Here is a 12854-nt window from a genome sequence, read left to right on the forward strand (position 1 = left end):
ACGGACATTGGCATTTGGCTGCTTTATAAATCCAAAACGATCGGCTAACCGAACATCAGTCGTGAGTGGTCTGCGAGCCGAAATTAAAACAACCTCCATTCGAGTCGTCATCACAGTGACTAGTCCCGAGCAATACGATTTATTTATACTCGAGTCCGGTTAAGACATCTGACATGCACGTGAACATTGCAGTCGTCCTGTTCGCAGTGGCGACGCTACTTCAGCAATCTCACTGTAAGTACATTTAATCGCAAAAATATCCCGGTGCAGGATTTGTCCTTTTGATTTTAAATTTAACAGTAAACGTTTTGCTCATTTTCATTAGTTATAGTTAACTGTTAATACATTATTATAGTTGAGGTAGGCCAAATAGTAAAAATATATTAATGATTTAATAAAGTATGTAATTTTCTTTAAAATTATTCTATGGCAGTAATATTTTTTATTTTTACCGTATATATTTACTTGTATTATGACTTACGAGCTATAAATGATTTTAAATTCTAATTAACTATTCTAACAATAAAAAAAAATATCCAGTTTTTACAAAAATACCTAAAATAAAAATGTTATGAATAAACTTCACATAATCAGTTTAAATACGTTTTATTTAATTCGATAAGAAATATACCCATTTTAAAATTTAAGGGAAAATATAAGGACGGGAGCTATTTTTTTTCCGTCTTTTCCCAAACAGACGTTTTGGTTCAAAAAATAATTAAACATAGACATGGTTATTAAAGCAAGAACTTATTGTTTATGTAGTAAATTAGGTTGGATTAAGGATAGATGGTTAATTTAACTAAATTCATACCTACCGAGTTTGGTTTTCTTTTCTTGTTTTATAAATAGTATAGTTTAATTTAGTTTATATTTATAATCTATAGATCCAGATTCAATAAAAAAAATTTTTTATTAACTTTATGTGTTTAAAAATAAGAAAATAAATTATGATAGAATAAACATATAAATAATTGTGTTATTTCATTAACTTAATAAATAAATTATTATTAGGTATACCAACGCATCGTTATGTTAGAGAAACTGGTGGAGAAGGACAAGATTGGACCACTAGAATCAAAGAATATTTAAACAAGATTCCAGGCTACGGATCATCATCTTCTGAATCACAATCACCGTCTGCAGGAACTGAATCGGCTGCAGGAACTGAATCAGCTGCATCCGAGATACATTCTTCAGTCGCAACTAAAGAAGGCTCCACCTCTTCATCTGGGTTCCCTTCATACACAGATTACATGCCAAGTCAATTAAGCCAATACCAGAACAGCTTCCCTAATCCAAGTCAATTTAGTCAATATCAGAATCAATTCCCCAACCCAAGTCAATTCAGCCAATACTTCAATTCCAATTCTGGTAGTTCTGGTGCCGCTGCTGGTACTGCCGGAGCCGCATCCGAACCACAAGCTGCAATAGCCGCCAAAGAAGGAAGCACATCTTCATCCGGATTCCCATCCTACACAGACTACATGCCGAGTCAATTAAGTCAATACCAGAACAGCTTCCCGAACCCAAGTCAGTTTACCCAATATTTTAACTCCAAACCTGGTAGTTCCGGCGCTGCTGCTGGTACTGCTGGAGCCGCATCTGAACCACAAGCTGCAATAGCCGCTAAAGAAGGAAGCACATCCTCATCTGGATTCCCATCTTACACAGACTACATGCCAAGTCAATTAAGTCAATACCAGAACAGCTTCCCAAACCCAAGTCAGTTTACCCAATATTTTAACTCCAAACCTGGTAGTTCCGGCGCTGCTGCTGGTACTGCTGGAGCCGCATCCGAACCACAAGCTGCAATAGCCGCTAAAGAAGGAAGCACATCCTCATCCGGATTCCCTTCTTACACAGACTACATGCCCAGTCAATTAAGTCAATACCAGAACAGCTTCCCGAACCCAAGTCAATTTAGCCAATATTTTAACTCCAAACCTGGTAGTTCCGGTGCTGCTGCTGGTACTGCTGGAGCCGCATCTGAACCACAAGCTGCAATAGCCGCTAAAGAAGGAAGCACATCCTCATCTGGATTCCCATCTTACACAGACTACATGCCGAGTCAATTAAGTCAATACCAGAACAGCTTCCCGAACCCAAGTCAGTTTACCCAATATTTTAACTCCAAACCTGGTAGTTCCGGCGCTGCTGCTGGTACTGCTGGAGCCGCATCCGAACCACAAGCTGCAATAGCCGCTAAAGAAGGAAGCTCATCCTCATCCGGATTCCCTTCTTACACAGACTACATGCCCAGTCAATTAAGTCAATACCAGAACAGCTTCCCGAACCCAAGTCAATTTAGCCAATATTTTAACTCCAAACCTGGTAGTTCCGGTGCTGCTGCTGGTACTGCTGGAGCCGCATCTGAACCACAAGCTGCAATAGCCGCTAAAGAAGGAAGCACATCTTCATCCGGATTCCCATCCTACACAGACTACATGCCGAGTCAATTAAGTCAATACCAAAACAGCTTCCCGAATCCAAGTCAGTTTAGCCAGTACCAGAACCAAATTCCTCAATCGATGAACCCTGGTCAATACTTTAATTCAAAACCTACTGGTGCATAAAATGAATAGTGGTGTAAGTCAAAGAAAATCAGCTGGCACCCTATAGGTTTAAGGACATGTTTAATTTACCGCAACATATGTACCGACGCGTTTATAATATTAAATGTGTGTAATATTATTTTAATTTTCTTAAACAATTTAAAAATATCTCAAATCATATTTTTATTTTACTGTTTATCGTTAATAATTTTTTTTACGTATTGTAAATTCTGGTAATAAATACAGTTTTATAGTTAAGGTGTTTCTATAATATTGTATTAATAATTAATAATGTGTCTTACTCAAAATATATGTAATATTTGTCTATTGACTTGTTCCAATTAGGCAATAAGAACAGGTAACACTATTATAGTGTTATTATTACTATAATAATAATAAAGTAATACTATACGCGTGTACCACGCTCGCGACTCATGGCACACCTACAGCTAGTTAGGGGCACACTTATGTGCCGCGGAACACCGGTTGAGAAATACAGATTTAAAGATACGTAGTGTTAATACAATTATTTATTATACTTTAAATGAAAAGTTGAAATTTTTTTTTTACTCGATAATTCCATTTATATATATATATTACACAGGCTATTTACGTAAAAAGCAATAAAAAATGAATAACTTTGTTATTATTATTGTATGAACTAAGCCATTTAAAAATTGTTAATTAATTGGAACTAAATATTTATTAGTATTTAAATAACTATAAAAACAACAACCTTTATAATAATATTTAATATAAATATATGCATAGTATTTTGATACTAGGCCAATATTAATTTAAACAATACATTTATATGAATACTATATAATTATGAAATTCACTAAAATAATAAAAAAAATGTATGGTTGGTGGAAAAACAAATCAATTACATTAGCTAAATTCGATGAGGACATTACTATTAGGTATGTATTTTATAAATTATTATAATTATTACCACAATGACGATTATTTAAAGATTATTATCAAACACATTATTGCTTTAAATAAATATTCTTATTACACTTCTAGTTATGATGATTAAAAACAATATTTTTATTAAATAACGAGAATAATCTACATTAGTACAAAAATATGCTAAATTATATTCAAAAATAAAAATAGTGTATTACCTATAATTTACATATCAAATGTGTTTTGTTCAAAAACTTGGTATAAGTGCAGATATACCACTTTCACTATTTGAAAAATTGTAATTGTGCTAACTGATCTTTTTGTTTCTTGTCCTTTGCAAGCCTAGCTTGTTACAATCGAACCACGCCACACAATCGTATGTGTATTTGTTAGCGCTGTATTATAATATGTAATCCATATATTATGTGAATAGGATAATATCTATGTATTCTATACGTATGATTATTTTTATGACATGTTACTATTTTTTTATCTCAACTTATTTCATTTTATTTTTATCGAACAGTTTGTAGTTTTTTAGGTCAACAACTGGTTATCTGGCAGATACAAACAAATGTTTGGTTATTGAAATACACGAGGGGTAAAAGTGACATCAGTACATCGCATCGGCCAGTTTCCTTGTTAGGTTAGAAATAATGTATACATTTTTCGGACACCCGAATTTTTGCAATATGTTTCATTGTTTCTTGTTCAATTAAGTTTTCATTAGTACTTATAAGGGTTTCATGTAAAGTTATAACTGTTAACCAATTAACTTATATTGTGTTATAGAAATCAATATATTGGTAAAGCTATAACATATTTAACTTTCATTTTATTCAGATGTAGGACTGACACATTTAATGTTGTTAGTATAATATTTAAAATTGTTTTTCGTGTGGTACAAAAACCAAGTTTTTGATTTAATTGGTAAAAATTTATTAATTTCAGATCATACGTTCTATAAAATGTATAAAAATAATTTAAATTTAAATTTGAACGTGTCTTACTATAATAGCTTTGTAAAAAAAGTCATGCACTACTGTGTTATTATTTTGGTTTTAATTGTGTTATTTTAATTCAAATTCGTCGTACAGTCGAGTCGCGATAACTCGAAAAACTTGACAACACGATTTTTTTTTTTATTCCCCCAGAAATATAAATTAATATAAAATCGAGTTAGATATCTTAATGCGAATTTTTATCTCCCTTCAGCTTCGAGTTATCGCGACTTGACTGTAATGATCTTTTGAGGCTTATTTTTATTAATAAAATAATTATTAATATCTTATTATTTAGATAAATGTATTTGTTTGAAACATTTCTAAAACTTAAATTATTTTAGATACACTAGGATAACGACTGTAAAATTTGTTGAATTCAAAATAAAAACGTTTATGGGTGTTTTTAGTAAGACTTCTATCAGACTAGTAATAGTAAACATACTAAGGGGAAACGTATAAATTAAAGTAATCAAACATCATCTATATGCAATTAGTTGCCAAATAGTTTAAATTGATATGTCGGAATATTTATGTACATAATACTATCTAATATTGTTGTATAGTCATAGTGGCTTGCCTATATATTGTATATTATCTCTACAGTGTGTAATGTGTACACAAACTTATATATTATAATTTTTAATGTAATCGTATTCGTATACCAGCTATATTTCCATAGTTTTATTATAATTAACTAGGTATAAGTAATAGTACTTAAGTTGATTGTTTCTATTAAACATTTTTACAAATATAAATAATAATATATTTTTATAAAAGTAAAAAAATTGTAAAAAATTGTGTAGCTAACCTATATATAAACAATTACAAGTATTATTTTCATATCTCTTAAAATAATAGCTTAGAAATGATGACAAATTTTGATTAAGTATTTCCTGTTATCATAGAAGTATTAAAAAGAGTCAAATTATTTGTATCGTAACCGTTTATATATTATATTATAATTTATACCTAAATAATCAAACAGCAAAATTTATACCGTCTTTAATATTATACAAAATAAAGTCATTCTTATCGACAATAAATTGTATTTAATCGCTGAACTGTTCATAAAAGCTATTTTGATATAAATGGAATCAAATCCAAAATGTCCCCTTCAAATTAATTAAGAATAGCTAATGTAAATTCTCGGAAAAATCCATTTACGATTATCTATGTTTTTTTTTGAACACCCCATAGCTGCAGTGATGTAGTCTAGTTTAGTATTATTATTATATCGCAGTACCTACGTCAATTATCCAATTGCAATCCAAACAAATTGCGTTTCTACGTGTACATAATATTATTTGGTAAAAGTGGGAAAGACACCGATCTAGAGGGGGAGCCCATATAGAGCCACATTGTTTTTGTTATTCGGACGCTGTATTATTACGCGTATGTTGAAAAAATCAGAAGTCCATTAGAAATTTTTTTAAGGAAATTAGTTATTATTATATTCTATATACTTACATACAGAATTTTGATATTGCGTATAAAAATATTTTTTTATTGGCTACAATCAATACGTTTATAGTGGTATCAAATTTAATATTGAATACAAGTGAACCACATTCGCCAGTTAGTTTTCCCGAATCTTTATTCAATAAAAAAGGTAAGTTTTCGCATCGCTATTCGCGGTATATTTTATTGTTGTACTTGGCTAATTTAAACAGTTAAGTTAAGACCAAGTTAACTGACAAATTTCACTGATTTCGTCACGAACACCTCCACGATTATTATTTTATATGCACTCAATAGTCAATAGTTTTATGAACTCGGACTTAAATATGATACTTAAGTTTTTACGAGATTCTGGTATTAAAAATACCATATAATTATACATAAATAAATAATCTCAAAATATTTTTAGGATCTTATATGTGACACTCCACACCAAATTTACAGGTTTTAGTAAAATCAAGTGCAACTTTGACATGTATCACATTATTGTTATATTATATGATACACAACCCAGTAGTAATTGATATAAATGATAATGTCTCAGATTTAAAACCTATTAAGTTTGCCTTTTTATGAGTTTTTTTTATTGAAATGGTTTTTTTTTTTTTATTGCAATTTAGAATTTATAGATATCATTTCGAATTAATAAAGCTATGATTTAAATGACATTTTTCAGATTAATTAAAAATGTATATGAAATCAGTTGCAGCTATTATGCTAGCTTACATCCATCTTTATCATTGTAAGTATGATTACATCATAAGCTAAAATAATTACTTTTTTTATAATTTATTTATCTAAGAAATTTAAATTTATTCAAATTTATTTAAAATAAAAAATTCAATTTGCATAGTATCAGTATTAAGTTGAATATTTATGATCATGAATTATCTTTTATCTTATATTTTATAGATGATAATATAAAAATAAAATCGTTGAAATACTAAAAATTATAAATTATCTTCGATAAATGATTATAAATCTTAACTAATTTATCATGAAAAATATAGTTGTTAAGCACCATATTTATTTGTTGAATAATAGAACATGAAAATTTAGAGCCACCATTATATAATGTCTCATTTACACATACCAAACTTCAATAACTATAACTTATTCAACTTTTCAATATAATTATTCTGCAATTATAGGCACCATGGTTGACAATAGTAGGATCAACGTCAAACCAACTGTTGACAGAGTTGTGGAAGTTATACAGTCCGTTTCCGGTATCGGTGGGCAATCTAATACCGCGGAGTCAAACTCTGGGTACGAGAATCCGGTAGTGAAACCTGCAACGACGGTACCACAATCAGAATTATTAATAACCACCGCAGAACCAGATACTACGGCTAGTGAGCCAAATCAGCCATCGGAGACATATGAACAAAACTCGTGTAGCTGTTTGTGTAGTATTAGTGACTTTTGTCAAGGTTGATGATGGCCATTTTTGTTATCGCAATTGAATTCTTTCGTAGTTTTCGTAAAAACGTCACTAAACACCCGGAAATAAAACCTATTGTGTGTAAATAATTAATAAAAGTACTATTTTTCATTTAATTTTGTCTAAACTAGAGGACAAAATTTATTTCACGTTATCCAACAACACTTTATCGATTGTACATAGAATCTAAATATGGACCATATATACCATATAAAACCGTATATATTATATACTACCTATTCGAAGAAACTTAATTTTTCCATTTTTTCAGTGCGCAGTAGTAGTAGTTTACTTTTTGAAGTTGAATGTGGTTTTAACCAAATTTAGTACTGTTCAGAATCGTTTTTTTAACGCGATCGTTAATCATGTTTTTAAACCAAATATTATAGTATGAACAGTACTTTGTATGATTTTTATTGGCTTAGTAAATCATGATTTCAAATTACTAATATCGTAGTTTTAGCATTTTTCTTAAAAGGTAAAATTTAAAGGGAGGTAAAATTGATCGTTTTTGAGATGATACGGTTATTATTATTTAGATAAGTAAATACGAGCATTTAATATTAAGAGAATATTATAGTAATTATAGAAAATTTCGAAAAATATCATCATTATATGATGTAATTTTACAAAATTAAAATTAATATTTTAACACTATATAATTGTAATACAACAATCAATAATAGGCCCTAAATCGGAAAATGACTAAGTGACGAAACAGAAACTAATACCGTTTTAGATAGTTTACTCGTATACGTTAAAAAGTAAATAGCCTATTAATACGTTAATATACAGGTAATATAACTGTTTCAAACAAATGCACTAACCAATCGAATGCAATGACAATTTTAGGTCTTAAACGTAATACTACCACACACAATATTCCTGTGCTGAACAGAGAAAATGGCGAGATGAGATACCTAACCGTAATAGTCGGTCGGAGGTTTATGTTTTTTGAAAATCGTATGTGACCGTTTCCGGCGGATTATGGTCTAATCGCCCTAATTTTATTGTCGTTATTCCTATGCGTATTAATGACTTTGGTGACTCGGTGGGACACGCACGATCGCAAAGACGAATAGAGGACAAACCTTATTTACCTTTCGCAGTAATCGGCCAAGGAAATCGAATGCAAATATGATGGCTGTACGCGACAATGATTATCTTTTTTTGGCAATTTTATTGTGCTTTGTTAATCACCGGTTAACCGCGAGGTATGTAAATTTCTACGAAGGGGCGTAAACGTTCCCAACTCTATAAATCATTAACCCCGCGATCCACCAATCATCAGTCGCCCGCCTGTGATTCAAAATAATCTTTGGTGTAATTTTATTAACCCCGGTGACGACTACGTGTTATTGTATAGGAAGATTTTTCCCGTTTTCGTATCGGCGAATCAAAATGGTCATTAATAGTTCAGTTGTATTGTTCGTTGTTGCGATGGTTCTCCAGCATTCCCATTGTAAGTATATCACGTATAATTGCTCAAATATTATATTGTTCCGTCGAGATTAATATTTAGTAGAAAATAAAAACTGTAAACCATTCGTTACACCTTAAATATAAACCTATAAATTATTGACCTATACAAACATTTTTTATTTATTTATCTTAAACTTCGTTCAATTAACAAAAATAAAATTTTCCACTATAACTTGATTAAATGATGTGACAGTTAAAATATTTAAAAAAAATCAAAAAAATGAATAAAATATAACCAATAATAGTTAAGAGGACGTCGCACCCGCGTGTGTTGTCTCCGTCTTACACATATACGATATAGTGAATTTTCGTTCACCAGTTTCAATAGTCAATACCTATAATCAAACTTTTAGGTAAGAACATTATCTGTGTTCTCTCATTGATTTTTTACGATATTTCAATTTTTAAGTAAGTTATGAGTATGAAAAATATAAATATTTGAAACATTGAAAATTAAAATATCATAAAAAACTAACTGGGAGAATACAGATAATGTTCTTCCCTAAATGTTTGATTATAGGTCAATTCACTCCAATATCAAAACTAAAAGCACAATATTGAAACTGGTGAACGAAATTTACTGCTGGTGTGACGTCCTCTTAATTATAACTAATGCAAAGACTATAAGCATTAAAAATGTATTGTTTAAACATATGCACCTATATATCGATTTAATATAATATGTGGTTAAACATAGACTAACAATAAATAAACTACAATTAAATAATTATTATGCCATTGTAATATTATATTATCCACAAAATTGAACAGTACTACATAGTTAATTAATATAATTTGATACATTTTGTATTGCAAAATATTATAATCTAAACATTCTTAACTACTCACTGACCATTTGGATAGGCATGAATCAACATGAGCCTTATTGTTTTATGACTAATTCATAGTTTAATTAAAAAATGGTTTACTGGTTAACGAAAAATATTTACTAGAATGATTGATTTTCTATAATCATTCAAAATATTCACTAAAAAAAAATCAAGATATACCCGTAATATATATATGTATATAAAATACAATAATATGACATTATTCAACCTAAAAACTTTGATATTTGTAATAAAATGTATAAAAAATGTTGAATCATTGTTCATAACAGTTGACAGTTGTGAATTGTATTTAACAAAACACACTATAATAGTACTTAGCAGGCATACGATAAATTTAACCACAAAAAATATGTAAATAAATGTAATTTCTCTCTTTAATAATAACTAAGAAATATTAATTTAATGATCTTAATTTAATTAAATTGTGTTCCTAGGTAAACCAACACATCGATTCGTTAGAGAAAATAGCAACGAAGATGAGCCTAGGATCAATAGAATTAAAGAATATCTAAGCCAGTTACAAGGATATGGACCATTTGGCTCTACATCTCAATCGCAATCGTCTTCAACACCAACACATCAGCCAGATTCATCAACATCATACCAGCCAGATTTATTAACATCAAATCAACAAGAGACCGCAGCTGGGCCTGAACCAGAAGAAACTAAGGTACAGCCTTCCATAATGGCTAGAGACGGAAGCACTTCATCAACTGGATTCCCGTCCTATACAAATTACATGCCGAGTCAATTAAGTCAATATCAAAATCAAATTCCCAACCCAAGTCAATTTAGCCAGTACCAGAACCAAATACCACAATCGATAAACCCAGGTCATTACTTGAATTCCAATTCTGCAGGTGGATCAGGTACAGGTCAAGGTCAATAAACAATGTCGACATATATCAAATATACATTGATAAGATTTAGATAATTTTGAAAAAAAAATTTATACAGAAAAATAAACAAATCTGAATTTTTACTTGAATAATAAATTATAAAATAAAATCCATATTATAAAAATGTTATCGAAAGTAATCAACATTATATTATAGAGATAAAGACATATATGTATTATGTTTTAAATTATACAAAAAGATGATTAGGTATCTGAGTTTTAGATACTAAGTTGAGTGTCAGTGTTGAATATATATAGGCATTGGTCTTTATGTACAGAAATTTTGCTGTTCCATCATTGATATTGATTTATGATTAAAATGTTGTACTTTGAAGTAAGTTAAAAGTAAAATAATTTAAAAAAATATTATTATAAATATTTATTACTCGTTTGCCAGAAAACCAAAAAAATACTACGAAAATCCAGTTTTTTTTTTACAAAATCGTTTTTATTTGTTTATTTTTTGTTATTCGAAAATATTTAGTCGTAGATAATTGAAATTTTCAAAAATATTATTATTAGTATTTTTAATAAAATATTTATTGTTCATCAAATATCGTAAAACTAAAATCACATTTCTCTTTACGAGAATTTTAAGTTATACATTTTACAATGTTTATAAAAATAACAAACATTTACAAATGATTTTGTAGATAGATAGTTAAAAAGTTATTAACTTAAAATATAAGATTCCTGATACAAGTAAGCTGTTTTTATTGGAATAAAAAAAAGTTCAACGTAAACCTACACTATATGATTTTTAGGAACGTTTGAAATTCAAAAAAGAAAAAATTGAGTGTTCAAGCATTAAATATCGGTTTTAATAAATTAAATTAAATGCTTATCTAATAAACAATGATAGTTAGGGACGTTAGGGTTCCCCCTCCCTTCTTGAAATCTGTTTCAATCATTTATGATTTCCATATATCTTAACATGTGGTTAGTATATATTAGTATAATATATTTAAATGTTTCTAACTTTTTTTGGTTACAAACTGAAAACACTATAAACACTATAGAAAATATGTGGTGAACTTTTCCTTATATGTGTATCAAATACAAAAATTTGGTTAGATTTTATTTTCCTCGCGTGTCAACTACTTTGATGATCTTTTTCTTTTTCGATAATAAACTTAAAAAAAGTCATATGAATTATATTTTTTGACAGTTAGTGTCATTATGGTTCATTATGTGCGCATGGTTTTTCCACATTATTGTGTTGAAAATAACGCTTGTTTTGTTTCTAGAAACACTAAACGTTTTACGGATTAATGTATAGTTAATATAGGAGTAACATAATACTATTAAATTTCATTCTAAATTTCTCATGGATAATAATATATTTTATTAAAGTGTATAGCTAGGTATTATTGTTATTAGTTTGTTTCGAGTTGTACAACAGATTTCTTTGAAACTTTGTCTCGGTAGTGCAATATGTTATATATTGTTGTTTGTGTTTTAAATAAAACTGTACCTATTGATGGATAGTAGATTTTTTTAAATGTCAATGTTTTTCATAATATTCTGTTTAGAAATGTGTCAAATTATATATTTTAAATGTATAATAATATGATTGTATAATTTATAGTCTCTAAATTATAAATCTGTTGAGAAAAATACGAATTTATACATTACAAACCAATAATATTATATAATGGTATACTGTACTAATGTAATTGTTATTATTATTATAACTAACAATAGCGAAATTCAAACAACGTTAACAATATACGCATATGTATATCGCATCGATATACGTACAAATGTTGACGTATGTTAGCACAATAAGTTAGTGTAGTTGATGTAATTGTATGCGAGTAGAAAAAAGTTGTGGTAAACTATTTTTTTGGAATTAAAATCCTATCGTTATTGATTTTCTATGCGTTCACGACAAATCATCGCAATGCGTGTACTTTATGACGTGTGCTATGTATTTTGATAAGAAATAAAAAAAATAAAAATATTTTATAAATACTATAGAACACAAAATATCAATAAAATAAATTGCACAGTTTAATTTCATATAATCTATAAAATATTATACATAATTTAAACTTACAACTAATATTATATTATAATAATATATTATGCGTTTAATTAATTTTATCAATATTTTTGATTAAATTCTGTTTTTGGTTTTTTAAATGAAAGAATTAAATTACGATAAAATACATACTTATAATAATTGCGTGATAAATAAAATGCATATTCTGATACAATATAATATGACGATAGAATAATAATATTATT

General features: G+C 28.8%; 3 protein-coding genes across 3 annotated transcripts; all 3 read left to right on the top strand.

Moving 5' to 3' along the window:
• Nucleotides 1-41: 41 nt before the first annotated feature.
• LOC132916978 (serine-rich adhesin for platelets-like) lies at nucleotides 42-2813 on the top strand. The gene is made up of 2 exons (XM_060977465.1): nucleotides 42-234; nucleotides 1015-2813. Exons 1-2 carry the CDS (start codon nucleotides 174-176, stop codon nucleotides 2574-2576), a joined length of 1623 nt encoding a protein of 540 aa, XP_060833448.1. The 5' UTR covers nucleotides 42-173; the 3' UTR covers nucleotides 2577-2813.
• A 2930-nt stretch (nucleotides 2814-5743) lies between these two features.
• Nucleotides 5744-7489, top strand: LOC132916982 (uncharacterized). The gene is made up of 3 exons (XM_060977471.1): nucleotides 5744-6080; nucleotides 6606-6671; nucleotides 7081-7489. The coding sequence occupies exons 2-3, from the start codon at nucleotides 6617-6619 to the stop codon at nucleotides 7365-7367; spliced, it is 342 nt and encodes a 113-aa protein (XP_060833454.1). The 5' UTR covers nucleotides 5744-6080; nucleotides 6606-6616; the 3' UTR covers nucleotides 7368-7489.
• An 860-nt stretch (nucleotides 7490-8349) lies between these two features.
• Nucleotides 8350-10688, top strand: LOC132916981 (uncharacterized). The gene is made up of 2 exons (XM_060977470.1): nucleotides 8350-8835; nucleotides 10141-10688. The coding sequence occupies exons 1-2, from the start codon at nucleotides 8775-8777 to the stop codon at nucleotides 10593-10595; spliced, it is 516 nt and encodes a 171-aa protein (XP_060833453.1). The 5' UTR covers nucleotides 8350-8774; the 3' UTR covers nucleotides 10596-10688.
• Nucleotides 10689-12854: the final 2166 nt, after the last annotated feature.

Source organism: Rhopalosiphum padi, chromosome 1 (assembly GCF_020882245.1).
Source record: "Rhopalosiphum padi isolate XX-2018 chromosome 1, ASM2088224v1, whole genome shotgun sequence".
In the NCBI taxonomy this organism is placed as follows: Eukaryota; Metazoa; Arthropoda; class Insecta; order Hemiptera; family Aphididae; genus Rhopalosiphum; species Rhopalosiphum padi.

Bases quoted from the DNA above. Each gene is read 5' to 3' on its own strand.
- LOC132916978 (XM_060977465.1), top strand. From the start codon at position 174: ATGCACGTGAACATTGCAGTCGTCCTGTTCGCAGTGGCGACGCTACTT. The intron at 235-1,014 runs GTAAGTACATTT...AATTATTATTAG, and splicing joins GCTACTTCAGCAATCTCACT to GTATACCAACGCATCGTTAT.
- LOC132916982 (XM_060977471.1), top strand. From the start codon at position 6,617: ATGTATATGAAATCAGTTGCAGCTATTATGCTAGCTTACATCCATCTT. The intron at 6,672-7,080 runs GTAAGTATGATT...CTGCAATTATAG, and splicing joins TTACATCCATCTTTATCATT to GCACCATGGTTGACAATAGT.
- LOC132916981 (XM_060977470.1), top strand. From the start codon at position 8,775: ATGGTCATTAATAGTTCAGTTGTATTGTTCGTTGTTGCGATGGTTCTC. The intron at 8,836-10,140 runs GTAAGTATATCA...TTGTGTTCCTAG, and splicing joins GGTTCTCCAGCATTCCCATT to GTAAACCAACACATCGATTC.